General features: G+C 42.4%; 1 protein-coding gene across 1 annotated transcript in view; it reads right to left on the reverse strand.

Moving 5' to 3' along the window:
* Megf10 (multiple EGF-like-domains 10) overlaps window positions 1–23,241 on the reverse strand; it is a gene marked incomplete at its 5' end in the record, with an annotated part of 100,063 nt that extends 76,822 nt beyond the window's left edge. Inside the window, 4 exons of the mRNA XM_013015532.1 lie at window positions 12,442–12,542; window positions 13,338–13,439; window positions 18,107–18,204; window positions 23,230–23,241. Coding sequence (XP_012870986.1) covers window positions 12,442–12,542; window positions 13,338–13,439; window positions 18,107–18,204; window positions 23,230–23,241 — 313 coding nt within the window. The remainder of the gene's footprint in view (window positions 1–12,441; window positions 12,543–13,337; window positions 13,440–18,106; window positions 18,205–23,229) is intronic.
* Between the last annotated feature and the right edge of the window lie 209 nt (window positions 23,242–23,450).

The raw sequence follows: 23,450 nt of genomic DNA on the forward strand, positions 1-23,450 counted from the left end.
CAACACATCTTAGGATTCCTTGTGCATAAAGCTCTAGAAAATACACTGCAATCCCAGCTAACAGAAAGAGCATACTCATAGCTGCCTGAGGAGAGGGAGGGAGGTGGAGAGAAGGAATCTCCACGAAAAGGGGCAGAAATGTTTGTTCTCGATGAACATGTTCGTTGCCCTGAGGGAAGCGAAGGACTGGGAAGCTTACCAATGTGCATACCTACACGTGACAGTTTACTTCATGTCAGTTTTAATTGCAATAGAGCTATTTAAAAAAGATAATTACAGCATGGGGAGAATCTGCATAGAGGAGCAAAGAACTTTTTATGTACCAAAACTGGGGGATGGGAGCACAGAATAGAATTAAACCTGCACGAACATTAAAATATTGTACAGACTTCACCCTTCCTCCCTTCTTTCCTTCCTTCCTTCCCTCCTTCCATCTTCTCTCCCTCTTTCCTTCATCTATCTTTTCCTTCTTTCCTTCCTTCTTTTCCTTCCCTTGGTTCCTTCCCTCCTACCCTCTCTCCCTCATTCCTTTCCTCCTTCCCTTCCTCCTTCCATTCTTGCTTTTTTTCATTTCCCCTTTCCTTCCTTCTCTCCCTCTCTCCCTCCCTCCTTCCCTCTCTCATTCTTTTTCTCCTTCCCTTCCTTCTTTTCTCGCATTCTTCCTTCCTTCTTCCGCACTGAGGATATAACCCACAGTCTTGCTATATACATTGGGCTCCAGGCCCAGCCCTGCAACTTCAGTAATTGTACATGGCCCTCGGTGACTGAGCTCCTCTCATGCCAATGTACACATTGGCATTAGATGTTCTCAGTAAACATTTGGGAAAGGGGGAGATAATGCTAAAAAAAATCAACCACAATGTGATAGTTTAACAGTCTTTTTCTCTACAAAGTAAGTGACTTATATAAAAGGAAGAGAAGGTAAGAAAAAAGAAAGAAAGCTGTATAGACCACTGTAATAGATCCCAGGCAAGGGAATGAAATAGCATCTGTGGAGCACATAATCCTATTCATTTGTTTGAAAATGGAAAGAGTTTGAGTTTAATTCTCCACTTATGCAGGCATTATCTAGTTTGGCCAGGACTCTCACATTGTCTCTTCAAGCTGAAGCAGATTTAAGTAACGTAAGTAGCAGGAGCCTCATGAGCCACAGTTTCAAAATGGAGGTGGGGACAAAAAAAAGTGCTCAAATAAATTTCAGTTTGCAAAGCAGAAATTCCTCCGTCTGATTACCCAACCTCGCACTAATTCAATTGGAAGAGGATTTTTAAAAAATCATCCAAATACAATTGGGAGAAGGGAAGAGAGGAAGGTGCTTTCTTTGGAGACACATGGCTGCCTGCCAGCCCGGTCACACCCATGTGGATGAGGAAAGCGGATGATTACAGGACTGCCATGCCAGGCTCTTCTGTGTTTACGATGGATTTCTCTCCATCCAACTACTCTCGGTGGAGCCAGAGAGTTCTCTGCAAGGTGATCTTTCCCTTGGCGAGCCCCGAACCACAGGCCTTTTCTGGCTTGCTTTATCTCATCTTGCTGACATGAGTTTCTGAATACTCCTCCCCGTTTTCCAGTGATGAAGGGCGGGCCCGGGGGGGCGCTTGGGGGTGCTAGTCACACGGAGGTGACTCCTTTCCCACTCAGTGGCCTTGCCCTGCTAAGTGGTGGCTGGTGGACAGGTCCTCTCCTTCTCTGGGGCCATATACTCTTTCTGCTGTCTTTTCCTGTCTACTCCAACTTGAGAAAGAGTTAATAGCCAGTCTCAACAGTTAAAAGTTATTTCCTTTGTCCAAGACCTTTGCTCTTCAATATGAAAGACTGGAGTTACATGTATTCATTAAACAGTAACATTTCTTTAAAACGGGGGTGGGGGGGCAGGAAAGCAGGTATAGGACCTTTGCTTCTAGAATTCTCACCAAACAAACATAAAAGGAATGCAAACTCAAATACCTTTCAGGGCCAGATGGGGATGGAAAAATCAGAGGAATAGTGCAGGTCAAGAAGAAGCCGGAAGGGCTAGGAGAGCACTTGCTCATCTAAAGTCACTGCTCTCCTGTTTGCTCCCACGTGGGAATGTCAAGCCAGTGTTACCCATTACGTAATTCTTCCATGGAAAAGGAAATCCAAAGGTTAATGTCAACACAAAAGATTGCATGGCCCTAACAAAATCTGAATATACACCATAAGCCAGATATGGTGGCACATGCCTGTAGCTCTAGCTACTCAGGAGGCTGAAGCTGGAGGATCACTCTGGCTGAACTTTGGAGTTCAAAGGCAGCCTGTGCAGCATAGTGAGCCCCTATTGCAAAAGAAAAAGGAAGAGAAAGAAGAGAGAGAGGGAGAGGGAGAGGGAGAGAGAGAGAGAGGAAGGAAGGAAGGAGAAAGAAAGAAAGAAAGAAAGAAAGAAAGAAAGAAAGAAAGAAAGAAAGAAAGAAAGAAAGAAAGAAAGGAAGGAAGGAAGGAAGAAAGAAAGAAAGAAAGGAAGGAAGGAAGAAAGAAGGGAGGGAGGGAGGGGAGGGAGGGAGGGAAGAAGGACCTAAGACACATGCTGTATATCAGAAAATATTCCAGATGCTGATGGGCCGCACCTCTGACAAATGACTTTATCATGATTATCATTTGTCCATTTCTTTAAAAGGTCTTAAAAAAAAACACACCCAAAAAGGGCCTGCTTTGCGTCCACATTTTAAACTTGACTGTCATGTTTTAGTTCTACTTTCTGACCTTGCAAATCCATCATTCATACAGCTATTCCAATTTCACATGAAGAACTACTTCCCATGCACATCTGTGGATAGTTTAACTGTGGTGGACAATGTTGGCATGAAATACCTCGGCGGATGACGTATGGAGCGGTCTTGCTGGTGCGCCCCCCAGCAGTGAGGCAGGTAAATTGTGTATCTGTAACACCCCTCCAAGGCTCAACTAGAACCTTCCCTTGCTTGAGTGGTTAAAACAGACAAATATCCTTAGAAGAAATTAAAGATCCAAAGAGTCTCTGAGGAATTATAATTATGCACTCCCAACTTTCTAGAAAAGTGAATCCCTTAAAGCAATGCTCTCCAAATTAAGTAGGGCTGAGGGAGAGAAACTTCATCATGTTCTTGGGGAAGTAAAGGTGAAGAGAAAAGGAGGAAGAATCCCATGATCAAGTAAGTTTATCGCAGGCAACCCCACAGCCTCTAACAGGCCGCAGGAATCTTCAAGAAAGAGGACTTGCATGCCAGAGGCGTGCAAATGCACAGAAATCCAGGCCCCAACTTCTGGAAGACTTCTCCAAGGATCATGCTCGCGAGGTGCACCTCTGCGGTGGCTCATTTCCTTCTGTGTCTTTCAATCCTATGCTAAGTATAATAAATTACCTTATTGTTTTTAAACAGACACAGCTGAATTCGGCACCCTGTCTGAAGCCTTTGCTAGTCCAAGGCTCAGCTTAACCGAATTGCTTTTCTATGTAGAAATGTTCTTGGAGCAAGAGCTCTTTTTCTGTAAGTTTTTTCTAGATTTGTGTCCCCTGAGAAAAGATAACAGGCCTGGAACTTGGGACGTTCTTCAGCTGAAGGAAATAATAGAGGTCATAGCAGCACGGATTTGATGGGAGCTTGGCCCTCTGTCCCTGACATCTCTGTGTGTGGCCCAGATGGATGCTGGGTTTCCCACTGGATTTTCTGTGAAAATGCTGGTAGTTGCTGTTGCAGACTGAAAACATACAAGTTCTGTCCACCTGGCCACGTCAATGTGGCACAGTTGTTCACTTAGACCAAATTGCGGGGGGGGGGGGAGTTCCCATTATTTTTAAATTACGTTGACCTCAAAAAGATGTGAACCATCATACAATAAAGATTGCTTCTCCACTCTGAGTTTTACATTAGCTGTTATCTCTCCCTGCAAAGACACTGCATAAGTTATTAGGTCTGTAAAAATCCTACCTGACCCTCAATGCTTGCTTGCAATTTCAGGAACGATAAAGCAGGGTTTTTTTTTGTCATTGTTTCCCTTCTCCTAGTTGCCCGGGGAGTCTGCAGTCACGCTTTCTTATGCAAAACCAGGCAGCAGGCATGATTTCCACCTGATTAAACTGAAGCTATCTTGGTTCATAGTGGATTTTTTTTTAGACTAAATGCATACTTTCTATTCATAAATTTCTAAGTAGTAAAGAGGCAATAACAACCAGTAAAACAACAAACATTTCCTGCATTATTTATTAGGTCCTGCTGTCACTTCTAGCAGGATCCAGTACCTAACACTGGAAAACAGAAGTGTAAGTTGCAATAGATGTGTGGGAAAGTGGGAATGTGTGCTGGTGCACCATGAACAAAAGGCTTTCCCCGTGTTTGCTGGTAGGTGCCTCTGAACCAAGTCGGACTCCATAGCAACCAAGTCCAGACAGGGTTCCTATGGAAACACGAAAAATTCCCCAACCTCGGGCAAGAAGGGCACAGTAGGCTGGTGTGCTGAGGGACGTACCAGTTGATTCTTGTCTCTGGTTAGCCTACCACGATTGTCTTACTTTACCTCCCCTCAAAAAGTTCGGCTCAAGTGGTTTTGTGGAAATATCTGACAAGATCACAGCTATGTTATTAAACAAACACAAGAGATTCAAACAAACCCAGAACAGAGGTTGTAGTGCCCTGACCTTCCTCTCCTTCAGATCTTGCCTTGCTACCCAAATCTATCAGAGAAGCCTGCTCACCCTCTGCCACAGGTTGAATCTTTTAAGGCCCTGAACAAGATGTGAGTCCAGGGCCTTTCTGCAGGAAAATACTCATCCCTTATCAGGGATGGAATAGGCCCTTACATCTTGTCCAGAAAGAGGAGGGCAGTCATTGATGCTGTCAGGGTAGCTCGTCCCCAAAGCCTTACCTAGTTTTCCAACACGCCCATTCTCATCCTGTGGCCAACCACTGCTGCAGAACGTGGCTGCTGAGAACTCCTTTTCCATCCCCATAGACAAAACTGCAGGCAATGTGATCCTGAGTTAGTCTTACAAATAGTCCAGCGCATGAGGAGGAAGTGAAAACAGGCAGGTCACACCCATGGAAGGAGAGTTGTGGAAAACAGAACTCTCAGTTGCATGGCAGAGCTATATGTGACAGAAGGCAAATAGGAGTGAGCAAGTTGGGAGCCACAGCTGCTATCTTCAGGATTCAAGAGGTCCACCACGAACGCTGCAAGCCAGAGGTCTATTTCAGGCAGCGAGCCTTCCACTGCCAGTCTGCAGCACTCTGCTCATCCTCTCTCAGCCCAGACTTGGCTTCAGGAACCTTCCATACACACATTCCAGGCTACTGTCTACTGTTTCAAGAGATGGTACCTTCTCTTCATACTGGAAGGTTTTTGTTAGTCTGGTCTAATACAACTTAAAATTCCAATTGTGTATGTGTGTGTGTGTGTGTGTGTGAGAGAGAGAGAGAGAAGAAATGGGGAAGATAACAAAAGAAGCAATAGGAAAAGATGTATGAGTAATGTAGCAAATGGCCTAACATGGTTCTCCAAAGTGCTACCTGTATGGCATATACATCTCTTGGAAAGGGAAGAGTAAGTGAACTGCAGGTGTTTGTAAGCCCTTGTCGCCCCCCATATGGGGTTTAAAACCCATTGTTAGCCAGGCATGGGACAACTCACACCTATAATTCTACTCAGGAGGCTGATACTTGAGGATCACCATCTGAAGCCAGCCCAGAAAGAAGAGTCTGTGAGACTCTGATCGTCAATTAACTAGCAAAAAGTCCAAAGGGGAGGTGTGATTCAAATGATAGAGCACTTAGTCTTGACTGAAAAAGCCCCAGTACCACAGAAGAGAAACAATTGTTTTCTAAAGCACGGTATTCAAATAAGGGCAGAATTCATCTGCAGGATTTCTCTTTCATAGAAATACCAACCACAGTTTCAGCTACTAACTTGCCTATGGCCAGCTCCGTTTTATAAGTTTGGCCAAGTTAAAAATCAGCTGTGAATTTTTATTCCCTGCTCTGGTAATAAATTGTCACACTCGCTCTGCTAACAACAGGAAATCATATACAGTTCAGTGCATGGGAGTGAAGGCTTCTTATTTACGGTTCCAGAGTTCTGTTAAGCAGTGCCAAGGACTGGCAGGGCACATCCATGGGAACCAATCACACACCATCATAGCCTCCATAGGAGCCAATCACATACCGTCATACTCCATGGGAACCAATCACACACCGTCATAGCCCACCTGCAAGGAAGGGAGTAGGTGACTGAGTTTACGCCTTTCCCTCTAAGCCACATGCTCCAAGTGAACGTTTGACATCCAGCTAACAAGAAAACAGAGTAGCAGCCTTAAGTCTAATCCAGAGGGAACAATCGTCTGAATAGTTCTTTCCTTCCCAGTAGCATCCATCAGAGGAAGACAAGGCAACTGGACCAAAGAGAATGGGAACCGGCCTGGGGAAGGGACCCCTGGACATTTTCTTTGTCCATTCATGACTCTGCTGCGGGAGACCCTGCTTACCACAACCAGCTTTCTTTGCCATCAGCCAAGATGGAGCCAAGACCATCCCTGAGATATAGCTGGCCTTGTCTCTGGGTTTCCTGGCCCCTCCCAGAGAGGGATAGCTGCCAACTTCCCACTCTGTGCAGCCAAGTGCCAAGTAACTTAATCTATAGACAGCCTCCATGGTGCTAAGAGGAAAGCGCCCCCCCCCCCCCCCCCCCCCCGCCAGTGTATTTTCCTGCAGTGAGGCTGTGGTTGATACTGGTTCAGTTCCTTGAGGTGGCTTCACTTGCTGTAACTTGCAGTACCATACCACAGGGATTGTGATTCCCCACCCATTCCCACGGGTCAGCAAGTCTTCATATCGCTTTGGTTAAAAGAATTCCTATGCAGCCACGAGATCAAAGCTCATTCTTCCCCTAGGTGCTCCCAGATAGGGGCAGTTGAGAAGAGACACTTCCCTGGCTCCAAGGCAGCCTGGGAGCTATGAAGAGTTGAGGTCTTAGGAAAGGAGGGAATGGTTGTCCATGATGTTGAGAGTAAGGGACTGAAGGGCCTTGATCTCCTGCTGCCTTGGCCAAATCTGCTTCAAGCTGTCTGCTTGAGCAGTCACCAAGAGTCTATTTCTCATTCCTCTTCTACCATCACTGTTGCGTCTAATCTGTCTTCCTATAGTTTTCTAAAGGATCTATAGTTTCATTTTATCTCTTATCCTGCTCCTGTCCTTTATACAAAATCAAAATTGCTAATAAAATGAGGTTTTAAAACATATATCAGTGTTGCTAGTAATTAAGGAAATGCAAAAGAAAACAAGGTGTTCTTTTTGTGCCAAATAGCTGAAAAGCAAAAGCAACACCTAGTGTTGGAAGTGGGCACAATTATACAACACCAGTTGACATAAAAGTTACTGTAAGTGATCTGCACAGAACGCATTACTATTTGGCTAGGATGGTTCTAGTCTCCCCATATTGCTCACCCATTTCCCTTGCACAGTAACATACTATAACGATGCATTTGCTGCTTGATGAAGCCATGCAAAACGTTCTGATCAATGAGGTATAAGAGGAAATGGTCACTTCTAAGAACACTCCTTAGGTGACCACTGCCTCTGTTTTCTACCACTTGAGCCACAGTGCCCCTTCTGGTTTTCTGGTGGTTAATTGGAGATAAGAGAGTCTCACAACCTTTCCTGCCCAGGCTGGCTTTGAACCACAATCCTCAGATCTCAGCCTCCTGAGTAGCTAGGATTACAATTGTGAGCCACCAGTGCCTGGAGTATACTGGGTTTGAACTCAAAGTCACAGGATTGCTAACTATGCATTCTACCACAGAGTCACACCCAGCCCTTTTGCTCTTTTTAATTTTCAGAGTCTCTCATTTTTGACCAAGCCAACCTCACACTGTGGATTTCTAGATCCACATTCCCAGTGACAGGGATTGAAGGCACGAGCCACCACACCCAACTTGTTATTATTGAGGTTTCGGGTAGCTCCTTGCCTGGAATAGCCTGAAGCCACTACCTCCTATCTTCTGCTTTAAGTAACTGGGATTAAAGCTAGGACTTCCTCCAAATTCTTTACAGTATTCTTCTAAAGTCCTATAACCATAATGCGGTTAAGAAGCTCTTTTATATAACTTCAATTCCTTTATATATCACTTTCATAATAACAATTTTTTAAGGGAATTCTTGATGGGAAGTGGAGCTGTGGCTCAAGTAGTAGGGCAGTAGGCTTGAATTCAAAAGCTCAGGAACAGTGATCAGGCCCTGAGTTCAAGCCTCAGGACTAGCACAAAAAAAGAAAATATATTGGGTTGGGTGGATAAGACTTATATAACTTTTAGTTCATTAATTTTTCTGCTTTCTTTTATACATGAAGTATCTAATTCTCCATTTAGAATATACACCCACACCATTCCTACCACTCACTAACTTCAATCAGATTGAAAGAGTTATTTAAGGACTAAAGACTTAGTTTCAGCTGGGCGCTGGTGGCTCACACCTGTAATCCTAGCTTACTCAGAAGGCTGAGATCTGAGGATCGCAGTTCAAAGGCAGCCCGGGCAGGAAAGTCCTTGAGACTCTTATCTCCAATAAACCACTAGAAAACTGGAAGTGGTGCTGTGGCTCAAGGGGGTAGAGCGCTTGTCTTGAGCTGAAGAGTGCAGGGACAGTGCCCAAGCCCAGAGTTCAAGCCCCACAACCGACCAAAAAAAAAAAAAAAAAAGACTTAGTTTCCTGGTAGAAATGTTTAAAAATTTAAAAAAGATAATGCATGCCTGGCATATAGCAAGCATTCTACGAAAGTTAAGTGTTACTTTCAGTATACTTAAAAAAAATACTTGAGGCAAACTCTTTGAGGACAGGAAACACGTCTACCCAGAAATGTTATTATTTCATTGTTACAACCCAAATCCATTGGTTCTTCACACTGCAGGCACACAATAGCTGCATGATAAATTCAATTGAATGGAACCTTTTGTGTTGAATCCAATTTTCCCTGGGAGGAAGCAAAAGAGATCCTCATTATGAATGAACACTGAATTCTTCGACACAGAACAGTAGACTCAAGACATATATTCTTCCCGACTGCTTGGTGGGAAGTCCAGTGCTTCAGGAGTGCCCCCTCAGTTCAGAGAAGACCACGGTGCCCATCCCCCTGCGGATGGGCCGGGCCACGCGAACCCCGCCCCAGGCCTTCCCCATCATGGCCTTCTGTGCCCACTAGCAGCCAACTTGCTAGGAGTGGCTGAGGCCTAGAAAAGATGGTACCTGAGCGTATGTATCCTGGACAATGTCCTGATTTAGAGCTAGTTTTCCCATCTGTGATGGATTCCATCTCTAAGACTGGGCTGAGCTGGGAGAGAACTCTAAGTCAGTGCTAACAGGTGAGAGAGGTTCAGCCAGCCGAGAGAGAGAGGCGGCCGGTGACCCCAGATCCAGCCCTGGGGTGGCCTCTGTGATATCATCTGCAGTGGGGAGCCTTGGAACAACGAAAGCTTTGTTTTAAAGAAACTTTTCAAATACAGGTATTTGCATGAAAGCATCCCTCTTCCCTTCTAGATAAACTAACAAAAGCCCAATTCAAATGAGGACCTATTCCTCTTGCCACTCCTTTTAGTGACTAGAAACAGTTAACAATCCTAGTTTGTTTTTTTTTTAATGATCATGAAAACACAACTCAGAATCCCATGTTCTGTCTCCCTCTCTTAACTCCACGAAGGTGTCATACAGTGCCAGCGGCCCTAACATAGGAGACAGACCACCACCAGGCACCCCAAGGACAAAGAAGTGAGCAGGGAGGAGATCAAGCTGGCTTCTGCAGATTCAGTACAGATAGAGACATCCCAGATAAGAAATGCAAACTAGCCAGACTGAGAACAAATAGCCCCTAGGCCAGTGAGAGTAGATAGTAAGCTGATTAAATACATTAACATATCTAAAGGGGAAGAAAAACACATTTCACTCTCTAAAGGCAGCAGATCCCTTAAGATTGTTTAGGAAAACGGGAATGTTTGGAGCAAATGCTAAAGGTGTCTACCTGGAGACCCTGCCTCGTCTCTAGTGGAAGGTAAAGGTTTACTTAATTCTTTATTTACCAGATTTTGACAAGCTAGTAGACTTGCCCAAGTATTTTAATAAGATCACAGGGAGAGGCTGCCTGTGGAAGGCTGGTGTTTTGACAATTATGCTTGTGAGGTTGAACCACAGAGCAGATCCCAAAATAATGCCACCTAAAGCAATAGAAGATTTCCAGCCTGCCTCAGCCAGGCCTCCCAACTCCAATCTTGAGGTGGCATTCAGCTTTGCTTCCTCCTGAAAATTTCCCATCAGCCTGGACCCCAAAGTTCAGCTGATGATTATGCTCTAAGATGTTTGACTGTAAACATGTCATTTTTCCCCTATTCAGCAGCATTGTTAATCAAAAACATGCAAATTGGAAAAAAATTGGCACAAGGTATAAGTTCAACGGTGTTCTTATTTTCTGCTGGTGTGTGAATAAATTGGAAACACTCCAAAGGTATAGAAATACATACACCTCTGGCGCAGCAGCTTTCGAGGAATTTCATCTTACTTAATTAAGGATATGATGGGTTATAGAGTAGTTCCTAGTAGAGATGAAATAGAAATACATAGAAATCTGGGGATAGTCAACATTTGGGATTGATTAAGGAAATATCTCTGATCCAATATTATACTGACCTTTGCAATATGTCACAGAAGAACATGTACTGTCTGGAGGGGCCACTCACAGTGTACTTTTATTTTCTAGTTTTTGTTGTTGTTGTTTAGTCAAATAACTGTATTTTTGTTTTCTTTCCCATTGATCACTATAGCAGTCCTGGGTTTGCATCAGAGCTAAGAGCCAGCCCACTGTCATGAAGAATAGAATCTAAAGTTTGGAAGAAAGTTGAAACATCCAAGTTCTTTCTCCATGTGACAAGAAATGGCACAAGTAGGTTCTGTAGCTTGAGGCACCTCTCCAGAGGCAGCGAACCTAGTACTAGAAGCTTATTTCTGTGCAGCATTCCTGCGAATTCCAGATTATAGCAAACGCCCCTCTCCACACTCTCCATGTCAACTGTCCCCCTCCAGCTATGTTTCAACTGAAATAATGGAGCAACATCGTTTCTCATGATCTCTTTGTGACTTATGCACAACAGTAAGAAACTGCAACTCCAGGGGCTGGGAAGGTGGCTCAGTGGTAGAGCGCTTGCCTTGCATGCATGAGGCCCTGGGTTCGATTCCTCAGCACCACATAAGCAAAAAGAAAAAAGCGGAAGTGGCGCTGTGGCTCAAGTGGTAGAGCGCTAGCCTTGAGCTGAAAGCTGAGGGACAGCGCCCAGGCTCAGAGTTCAGGCCCCACAACTGGACCCCTCCCCCCAAAAAAAAAGAAACTGCAACTACAAAATACATCCTATGAAACACCAAGCTTCTCTCAAACAATGAACTGCAGACATGGGGAGCAGAGAAGAGGGATGGTGACAATAAAAGCAAAGTTCTACTATGTAATTTGGACTTCCTGTCTTTTCCTCCACACAGAGCCCTTGTATTTGCTTGCTGTGCTGGCTAGACTGGGGCTCCACTACTTAAGCCATACCTCCAGCCCAGATTTTTGCCAGTTATTTTATTTTTTTTAATTGGGAAAATTGTATTTTTTTTCATTTTTATTTATCTTTAGTTGTAGAGGATTTCAATTCCACCTGTCAATTTGTGACTACAATGCATCTGATCAATGTCACCTCCTTCATCATCCCCCCATGTCTCCCAACCCCACCCATCCCAAGTTACCTAGCTCGTTTTCACATATGTACATTGAATACATGGACTCCGTTCACCCACACTTCCTCTCTCCATTTGTCTGCCCCCTTCCCTTGGCCTCCTCTCCTCATACAAAATACGATTGAGCTCCCTGGAATTCATTTTGTTAAACTGTAAGTTCATTGTTCCAAGGTGATACAGCATTGGAATCGACCCCTTGCCTACGTTAGACAATACACTTGTGTACATAGGCATATGATCGTGTGGTTATTCTGGGGATGGAGTCTATAGAGCTTTTCTGCCTAGGCGGGCTTTGAGCGTTGCTCCGCTTGATCTCAGCCTCCTCAGCAGCTAGGGTTATGGGTGTGAGATACTGATGTCTGCCTTATGGTCATTTCCCAATTGTGACCGTTCCTCATTTCACACACTCCCTTCTGTGACTCTGGATGGGTCTCCAAGGAGACATTTGTTGAAGAACTGCAGTTAATACGGCCATACAGACCTTACATCTTCACCTACCACAGCTGATTTCCCTCAAGCCGAGCGTCTGGAGATTTTGCTAGGAAAGGGGACAAAGCTGCTGCTTCTCTCATGAACACCCGTCAAAGGGAAAAGACTTGAAGAGGCTGCCTGTCCCTGGCCTACCAGCTCAGCCTCCACAAACAGGAGCAAACCAGCACTGTGACGCACAGGGGTGCCCCAAAGGGGTAAGGGCCTTACTTACGGACACACATGTCTCTGCTTTCATAAAAGCCCGGGCAGCACTGGGATTTGCGCCGGTACATGGTTTTCTCCCCATGGCGATAGGCTGTCCGATAACTGATTCTACATAAAGGAAACAAATCACATTATTAGTTCTGCTGATCAGCAACTGGATTGGACATAATTTCTAGTTTATGGAAGAAAGAGCCGGATGGATACTAGTCCACGTAACTAAAAGCATCACAGCCACTGATTCAAATGCAAGTTTGTTCTTTTCTGTTAGTGGCACCATTCTAGGCACTGAGAACACAGCAGTATGCTAAATAATTTAGTTTTTCTCTTGCAAGGAACTTAGTTGGCTGGGAAAGACAGATCTGGTTACATTTGTTGAATACACACACGTAAAGCTACCAAACTGACTCGCAAATATCATCCTAGCTACTCAGGAAAATGAATCTGGGATGACTAAGATTCGAGGTCAGCCAGGGCTAAAACTTCTCAAGACTTCAATTCAACCATGAGCTGGGTACAGTGGCATGCATCTGTCCTTCCAGCTATTTGGAAAACTGAGATAAGGAGGCTCATGGTCTCAGAATAGCCCTGGCAAAAGGGCTTGCAAGATTCCTATCTCAACAAAAAAGCTGGGCATGGTGGCATGCATCTGGCATCCTGCTATAGCAGAAAGTTGCGAATTGGGGCTAGCATGGGTCCATACTAGACTGGGAAAAGAGTAAGACTCAATCTCAAAATTAACTAGGTTTGATACATGCTGGCAATCTGGCTTACGGCTAGGACAGTGGCTATCCCTCAACCACTGTGGGCTAATGCATGAATGCATTTTCTCAGGTGACTGATACCTCTGAATGCTAGACCCCATTGCCAGGCAGCCACCCTCGGCCAGGTCTGAGCTTCTGTTACCTGTGCCTCGTGCATTTAAACCAGTTTAAGATGTCAGTGCAGCTGGTGTAGTAGATCTGATCGAAGGGATGTGGGTAGGACTCTTGCACAGTCACAGAGTAGCTGGAAAGAAATGGAAGAAAATGGAATCAGTGTTTCTCCTTTTACATTAATGATAGAATCTGGAATGAAAAGCAACTGAAGACTAAATTAATTTCATTTATAGCTCCATATCGTGTGTGTGTGTGTGTGTGTGTGTGTGTGTGTGTGTGTGTGTGTGTGTGTGGTACTGGAGAAACACAGACCTTGCATCCAACAGGCTTGCTACATCCCCAGCCCTCCGTACTGATGTACATAGAATCATGCTTTTACAGGTCTTTGAAACTAAAACACATACACATACACATACACACACACACACACACACACACACACACACAGATCCATATTAATAAGATAGTTAAAGAGTTCATGCTAAATATTTCAAAGGAAATTTCTTTCACTCTTCATTATCAACCCTAATGTTCCCAAGTGTCACTATAATTTTTTCTTTATTTACGCTTCTTTCCCTCATCCTAGGGCTCTAGGGATAATAAAGACCTTTTACAGAAAGCTGCTACTCTGCATGCACATAATCAGGTTACCCAGTAAAGAGACAATTGGAGTATTTATAACAGAGTACATTTTGCTACTGATTTTGAAAACTCAGAATGAACACATTTCTCTTGTGGGACTTTGGAATCATTTGCTTTCATGTGCTTGTCCTACTTCTTGGGCAGTAGAAGAATACACACTGCATCGAAGTAAAAGAAAAAAAAACTATAGGAAGTTCTTTAAACAAGGTTCTAAACATAACGGCCAGTCACTTGAAATACTCATAGCAATGGTTTGCCACTACTTAAACATTCTATTTTCTATTACAGTTCCCCAATAGCTTCTTGTTAGAGAAAAGACATGCAACTCTGTGGGCCTGGGTTAGGTGAGAGGAAAATGTCCATGAAATATGAAGAACGGTCAATGCTGTACTCCATAACTTTCAACAGTCTAATGCATACTCAGGAGCTTAATATCTGCCTACAGGAAACCCCAGAGAATCTTCTTCCCTACACAATTATTCTATTTGCTTTCAATCTCTAAATGAGTTCTACTAAAATCTTCACATTAACAGACAAAATGGGTCATACATATAACTCATTTGCAGCAAATCAATAGCCCAAGTTAATTCAATGGGAATGATGCCTAGAAACAGTATGGAAGAAATGAGGAGGGTGAAACACTAGCATGAAGAATTGAGGTAGACATAGTAGAGAATCTGGTGCTCGCCCCACAAACGGTAGGGTCTTTTCTGTTGCTGGTCTCTCATAGTTGTTGTACTTAGGGTTTTGATAGGTGATACAGGAGACAATCCCACTTTTCATATTTTTTGTGTTTTGTTTGTATCGTTGATAGATTGTCATTTGATATCACCCCATACATGAGTGGCAGAAGACACAGGCCCAACTGAGATCACTGAGTTAGGAGAAGATAAGGTGGTAATTTTTGGTCAAATGCTAAAAATCGGAGTGGATGTCAGCAAAGAGCCTCACTTCCCTGAGTCTTGATTATTTCATTTTAAAATGTGAGGGTGAGAGATGATGTTGAAGAAGGCTTTTCTATTTGACATTTTAAATGACTACCTTTTATGACCCAATGGATGACCCCAGATGCTCCTTGAAAATACATGTTCAAACAGGGGTAGAGCAGACAGCTGCTTGTATTCTGCCAGATAACCTGTCTTGAGCTATATAGGACTAAATTTTAATGTTCTTGGAATGCCATGTTGCATGAACACTTTCTTCAGAACTTCAGTGGTGACCTGAGGTTCAGACTGGGGCAAAGGCCAAGACTCCTTGCCAATATTTTTTTTTCTTGCTAAGCAGCTGCTTATACATAACCAGATCTTGAGGTCTTCAGTATTCTATCCCTGTTACATTTCTAGTGGAGAAGAGTGATCATCTGCTAAGTGTGGGAGAGCTACACAGGTCAGGTCCTAGATGACATCTAAGCTCTATGAGAATGAAAAGAACCCACACTAAACTAATACCAGTTAGGCAAAATACACATGCTACAAGGCTCCACATGTGAAGTAAATTAGTTAGAAGCAGACCTGATGTGAGAATCTCAGGAAATTGCAAAAGCTGTGTTATGATCTTCAGGTCTATTGATCAATGGAACCTGGACAATTTTATTTGCAGTGGGTTGGGGAATGGATTCCATAACCCAATGAAAAACTGTTTTCACTCATTTCTACCAACTAGGAAGATGCCTTTCATAAGAGGAAATGTTAGAGTACATTAAATTTCCTCTTCCTGCCACTTACCGCTCACCAATAATGTACACTTGCAGGATGCTGTATGGGTAAAGATAAAAAGAGGCTCTTCTGTATAAAAGAGTCATCAAAATAGTATTCTAATTAAACAAGAATTTGGAGCAAATACTATGCAGTTCTAGCCCTCAATGAGCCTACTACCTGAGAAAGGTCAAGGCATAAATGGTTAATATAACCTGCTATGGCTCTGGAGTTTGTGGCCCAGGGGTCAAGTACTTGCCTAGCAGGTGTATAGACCTGTTCCATCCCCAGCACCATACACACACACACACACACACACACACACACACACAATAAAAACAAAGATAAAGTTCTATGTGTGGGGATAGTAGAGTATAAAATCCACTATGTTGAACAGTTCTCCTCAATGTTGACTTTCTCATTACAATTTTCACAATAAAGCCCCCTTCAGAACTGACTGAATATACAGTGCTTTCTACATTCATCAAAAACGGATCCTTTCAGTTTGGTTTGTGAGAGAAAGGTGCTAAGTCTTTTCAACTCAAATTTCTTTTCTGAATCAGTTAATTTTTACACTTTTTTTCCCTTTCCATATAGTCTTTCTCTCCTTTTCCTTTTTTTAAGAGCATTGTTAATCATGTTAATAAATTTGGAAAACAAATATCAATAGCAGTTTGTTTATCTTTGCAGGGTCTCGTTTCTTTGAAGTTTTTTTTTTTGTTTTGCTTTGCTTTGTTTATTTTTTTGTGCTATGAATGTGCCATGCATATACTTCTGAAATGTTGTGGGGGTTTTGGCCATACTGGAGTTTGAACTCAGGGCCTTACTCGTGTTAAACAGGAGCTCTCCCAAGTAAGCTACATCTCCAATTGCTTCTGAAACATACCAGCATATCATTATCATTATTCCTATGGTAGTAAACAGTCTTCAAATTATGACTGCCAGATACTTTTGTAAGTGATTACACCTAATTTGCCAATAAGCACCCATCCTCAGAAAATCCGGTTGCCACTTTTTAAGAGGCCCGTTTGTATCGTGCAAGAAAACTTTTTGAACAGGGCTGCCTCTTCTGAGCGCCGTAAACTGCAGCTTTGGCAGGTGTCTAGCTGCTCCTTAAACTTCAGTAGCTCCACCGATAACAGTCCATGGTCATTGGCAACTGCTCTAGACGTCTTCAGGTGGGAAGAAGGCACCTCTCCGCTGCCTGGTCTACTTCGTTTCCATCACCAGTGAGCAGCATTGAACTTCCGGTGCCAGGCTGTCTGGAGTCATCAAGAGTCCCAGCACCTCCAGACACTCTTACGCCTCTGATCCCCCACCCAGATATACTACAGGCCTTTCAGAACCTCCAACATAAAACAAAAAGGCATTTAATCCCAGTTCTGCACAATTTTCGCCGTTGGGATGCAAACCCCTATATTTTCTGCTTGTTTGTTTAATCCTCTCAAACACACTAAAAACATATCATCATCATGATTTTATCCTCTTAAGTGTTATCGGGGAGAAAACCCAGCAAGATTTAATTTAAGGTCAAAGAACCGGAGGTGGTGGGAGGGGAGCCATCAGCACTTGGCCACATTCCAGAGTGGTTAATTACATTTTATCTGACTAAATTATCTTGTTACTTTAATCAGCTATGGTAATAATCGTCATTTCTTATCTTGGCTCGCTTCAGGACTGCTGATTCAATTACTACCGCTTCTATATCAGTAAGTGAGGGTTAAGCGAAGAGCAGCTTCTCTTCTTTTGTGAGGTCTTGAGAGGAATTCCTGCTATCTGGGCAAGTTTAACCTTTCAGAATAGATTAAAGGAGTGGGGAGAAGGGACCAATGACTCCCAGAATTATACATCTTCCTAAAGATTCTCTGCAGAGATGCTTTCATTACTAAGGCCTCCTTCGTTTGTAATGATTTAATTTGATGCTTTTTCATTTAATTTTATGTACAATTTTTTTTTGGAATCATGCTTGCTGCATTAAAACAAGGCATGACTTTATTGAAAAGAAATGTCCGGATATCAGTAGGGATGCAGCTAGAAGGCCTTCTGCCCTGTTCTCACTCCCAGACGCAAATCCAGACTCAAAATCACTGCAAATAGATTCAGAGTAGGAACAAGACTGTGGACACTTCATTCTAATTGAGATGGACTTTTTAGTGTTTTCCCTGGACCTTCTTATTGGACCTGTTTCAGAATTAGATATATCTCATTTTTTACATGATTTGTATGTATGCATATATCAACATATGTTCCCTATATAGAATATATATCCTATAATGTATATGTAATATGATTAATAATATACTATTATATATATTCTATAAGTTGCATAACACCACTCAATATTCCCAAAGACGTTGACAGAAAGCCACTTTGCCATCTCTTCTCCATGTCTAATGTTCCTCAGGTTGATGCTGATCAACACGCAGGCGGCCTCTCCTCTGGCCTCTTTCAGGACTGTTACCTTTCCCAGTGGCTGCACACATTGGGGTCTTCAAGATTCAAAGGCGATGCCTTCCCAATCCAGTAGCACAACAATAAGCAGATAAAGCCCAGGCATGACTCCATTTTTCCTTTTTGAAGAACAATCTGAAACAAATCAAAAGAGGCGCATTAAAACACTCATCTGAATTCTTTGCAGTAGAACAAGTACTCAGTCCCAGTCCTCACTTGGGCAGAAATATGTGAAACAATCCATGCATTGATGTAGCCAGGGCCACCAGATTTCCTAATCCATGAGAGAAAGGTGTTTCTCATGTTGTTCGGGATGCTGGCTGTTTTGTAAACGACTACAATGTGCAGATCATCACTGACACCACCACAAAAGCCCTTCTCAGCCACGCCAGCTGACATGAAAGCAATCGCCCAGAACCACACACAGCAACACAGGCCTCCAGATCCCTTACCAGGCATCTTTCCTTCTGGAGGAAGAAAGCCTGCAGAGGAATCTAGCCTCACTGGTCCCAGAAAACGAATGAGGAAACAGAAGCTCCTTTGAGTCTGGAGAGGGGCAGCTGAGACTCACACTGAGAGTTTGGTCAACATGTTCCAAATGCCTACCTGATCCCAAACAAATAACCAACTGTACAAATTACCAGCGAGTCCTCCCTGCCCACTGAGATGCTGAGAATTTAGTAATCATGACACAAATTTATTAAATATAGGTTCTATTCTCTCTACTGCTGAATAGGAACAAAATACACTATCTTAGCATACATTCTTTAACAGATAAATAAAGGGTCAGGCATGGTGGTATATACCTGTAATCAAGCTACATACATGGAAGAGAGAGTTAGAGGATTGTGGTTCAATGCTATCCCAGAAAGAAAAAAGAAAAGAAAATGAAAAATCTAGTGACACACTCTTCTAACAAATAAGAAAGGCATACATGGTGGGTCATGTCTGTAATCCCAGCTACATGGAAGGGGGAGATAGAAGGGTCGCTTTTGGAGGCTATTCCTGAGGAAAAACAATGCAAGACCTTTTCTGAAAACAACTAACATGTAATTTAAGTGTTATAACTCTTGGGCAGAAAATACAACAAAGGTCCTCAACTCAAACTCCAGTATTGAATATATGTTGTTTAAAAAGGTGTACATAAAAAGTGTAAAGTATAAAGCTGTTGAATGATCCATGTCTGCGAAATTAAAGCATGAGGCTATTAGGGAAAAACAAATATCAATTTATCTGGGAGCCTGGAGAATGGGTAAGCTGGTCAGCAGACCTTCCAGAAGGATATTCCAAGTTCCAGGCACAGGGCTCGGGGGCAGCGGGGGAGAAGCAGGTGCATCAATAGAACTCCAATTAATTCACCTAACAGAAAGACAACAGCTAACTAAAGAGACTTGGGCATGTCACAACAGGCTATGTCCACCACTGCAACACATGAGCCTTCACTCGAAGATGAAGAGAACTAAAGTGTACACAGTGATTCTGGAAGAGAACTCTGGCTACACGGGGCAGACTGTGAGAGACACCAGTAAGATATCCCCAAGAGGAGTGAACCAAGAAACACACCTGGCTGGCAGGAGGAGAGGGACTCTGGGGAACTCAGGAGGTAGCAGGGCTTGACAGCTAAATGGAGGAGTTATGAGAGGAAAGACTTCCGCTCTAACCCAGTGGGGCACAATCAGCCTCTCCGTGTGATGGGAGTTGAGAAGCCTTCCTTCTCTCAAAGAAAAGCCCAGGTTAGGTTCCTGTGAGGTATTCAAGTGAAGCCACCTGTAAGCATTTATTAAACGTCTTCTGTAAGCCTGCCATTGTGCCGGGCATGTAATTTAACTGTTGGAATGCCAGGTACCTCAGAGGTGCACTTGTTCATTTCCTGGCACTTAGTAAGAAGGAAGAGCTTTATTGTCATACTGTGATATCACATAGCTATAAAAATGGACGTGGAATTAGACCTATCTGACCCACTGACCAATTACAAGGAAAGTAAATATCCCCAATCTGCCTCTTGTAAATGGGCCAGGAGATGAGACTTAAAGCAGTTGCATTCTGGGTGACAGCTGACATTTCAGAAGCTATATCAAGTTCTCACACCACCAAGTGACTGAGGTTTTAGTATTGAAGATCTAAATGTTCTGAATAGTGACTTTATGGTTTGAAAAGTTAGATTATTCTAAAACAAACAGCTGGGTGCCGGTGGCTCACGCCTATAATCCTAGCTACTCAGGAGACTGAGATTTGAGGATCACGGTTCAAAGCCAGCCTGGGCAGGGAAGTCCTTGAGACTCTTATCTCCATTAAACCGGAAGTGGCACTGTGGCTCAAGCCTTAGAGCGCTCACCTTGAGCTGAAGAGCACAGGGACAGCACCCAAGCCCAGAGTTCAAGCCCCACGACCAAAAAAAAATAAAAATAAAAAATAAACAGTAACAGCAAAAAAACTAAATTTAGAATATAGTTTATCTTTTAAATTCAGAAGATGTACAAAAGAAGTACTAAATTATTCTGTTTCATGACTATTTTGAAAGACAAGTATTTTAAGTACCATGTGATGTTATTTGTCTCTGATTCCAGAAAGGCTATAACAGAAGAAAACTATTTGGGATAAGGTATTAGACAATTTTCAGTTTAATTTAAAAAAAAACTAATGTAAGGCATAAGGAGAAGTAGTAAAATCTTCTAAAAAGGTATGATTAATCACTAAAGAACCCCACATTTAAAACAAAAGTAGGTAGCCAAAATATGACTTAGAGAATAAACAAGATAGGTATCTCTTACAGGCTCACATTTATGAAATTTAATATTATATAACTCAACAAAGTGGTTCCATCTAACAGGAATGAATAGAAGATGAGAATGAGGATAATGACCACAATGATGGTGATGATGAGGATGGTGAAGATGATAAGGCTGACCATAAAGGTGATGATAGCAACTTTGACAATGTCTATGACAATTATGATGGTGACAATGATAATAATACAATGCTGCTGCTGATAAGCCATAAGAGTTTATATTTCCTAACTAATTGCTGTGCACCACACACATACTGAACCCCTCATACAAACTATCTCATCTTCACAGCAACTTGCTCAAGAAATAGTTTTTATTGTCCCCATTCTATAACTAAGGACATAATTTACCCTCAGCCTTTAGAAAAAGAAAAGTCTTGAATGCATTGGGCTGTAACAACTAAGCAGAGCAAATACCTCTCAGCCTCATAGCTTTTCTTTGTCAGGATACATGTCCATGAAGTGTGAAATATATACATTAACTTCATTTTTTTTCCCCTCAAAGACAAAAGTAGCTGGTGAGCAGTAATCTACCACCCTCTCACAATCAATAACCCCAAGTTGGGAGTTTATTTCCTGACTCACCATCTCAGATCAAACTACCCATTTTCCAATTAGAAATGTTTAGTCTGTGAAGTTAGAAATTGCCACAAGTGAATCAAACTGCCAAGAAAAAGAAATAAGCTTTGGGTTCACTTTTGATGTCAAAAGCAAGAGGCTGGTTTTTCTTGTTCTTCTTTGCAGCTGATCGATGGACCTGTGAAGCAGGGTGTCAGGACAGAGGGTAGGACTGGGCCTCCGGCCCAGAGCTCTTCACATTCAGCCTTCGGAAACACCAAACTGCGCTGCATAGCCACATGTGAATGCGTGGAAGGGAAAATACCAGTCCAGTAAAAGACACGGGTGTGTATTTTTGTAAACTTCATCTTTTCAGCACAAACCAGTTTTCCAATTAAAACTAGAAAGAGCTGAGTTCTAGAACAATCTTTATTAAACAATAAAATGTCAAAAGCTTCCTTCTCAAGCATGGTACAGGGATCATGATAATTCACATAAGCTGGTTCAGACTGGGAAAGTTATGCAGTTGATACATACAGTCAGGAAATAAGATATCTCAAAAATAAACTACCAAACTATAAGTAATTTTAGAAACACTATTTTGGAAACATAGATTGTCCTTTTGTTCTATCTTGTTGGGTAAAAGTCCCGATATACAATCCAACTGAGCAGTACATATGTTTTCTCCATATTTTCTTTATATTTGTCTAAAGGTTTTGGAGAGTAAATATGGATACCATTTTTTTTTCTTTATGCCTTTTCTGAGAGGGGAAAAGTTCAATACATTGTTTCTTCATTTGTCTCTTCTATGCTCAATAATCTAACACTCTAATTCTCTAATTTTTTGGTTTCCAAATAAAAGCAAAATACATTAAAAACATTATTTCAATCAAAGAAGGGAAACATAATGATGATTTGCTTTATTGTAATAGACATTTTGAATATATTTACTGTTCTAAATTGGGTGTTAAGCTAACCTCATCCACTCAGTCTTCATCTTCAAATAACTTTCCTATGATTCCATTTATTAAAATTTTAAATGGAAAATAAATGTTATTTGCATGAACCCCCTGGTGCCAAACTTGATTGCATCCCAGATCATTCACTTAATTATTATGGGAAAAAATCAAAACAGAAAATCAGTATAACTGATTAGCATTGCTAAAGTGCTCCTATTAGAAAGAGGAAGCAGCCTACCGAGTTAACTCTTTCTGCCTTAAACTCTGCTTGGAAGGCAGGCTTGGCTAATTCTTCCACAAAAGGCTCGATAAATAATCAGGTTGAATAAAATCCTTATAATGAATGAGTCTTGGCTCTAATAATAGGCAGAAGTTTCTTTATCCATGTTTTAAGGAGAAATAAATGCTGGGTTGTTGACTAATTTATTTTTGCAACAACAGAGGGATAAATGATTCTAAACAATTCTTTGGGCTCTAACGTTTATTACCTTTCTAGGATCTAATGGTTACATGGAAATAACTGAAGTGCTTGTCACCCAGTTTTCTTCCTCAAGCTTATTGTGTATCTTCTAAGGTCTTCTCACAATCCCCTAAATTAAAACTAATTTCTTGCTTAAGATCAGTCATTTTTCTTCTTAACTCTGGTTTAGAAAAGCTACCTGTGCCAGGCGCCACTAACTCCTGTAATCCTAGCTACTCAGGAGGCTGAGATCTAAGGATCGCAGTTCAAAGCCAGCTCGGGCAGGAAAGGCCATGAGACTTATCTCCAATGAACCACCAGAAAACCGGAAGTGGCACTGTGGCTCAAGTGGTAGAGCACTAGCCTTGAGCTGAAGAGCTGAGAGACAGCGCCCAGGCCCAGACTTCAAGCCCCATGACCAACAAAGAAAAAAAGAAAAGCTGCCTGTTTTTATTTGGTCACTCTGCCAGAGTTTTCTACAACCTACCTATGCCTTCTTTCTCCATAGTCTTCTTCCTCCTAGGGTTTCAAGTCTGTGAGCAAAGTAGGGTGAGCCCAGCTTCAGCGCATTAACATTGTCAAATGATCACCA

This window comes from Dipodomys ordii, unplaced genomic scaffold, assembly GCF_000151885.1.
Source record: "Dipodomys ordii isolate 6190 unplaced genomic scaffold, Dord_2.0 Scaffold27, whole genome shotgun sequence".
Lineage (NCBI taxonomy): Eukaryota > Metazoa > Chordata > Mammalia > Rodentia > Heteromyidae > Dipodomys > Dipodomys ordii.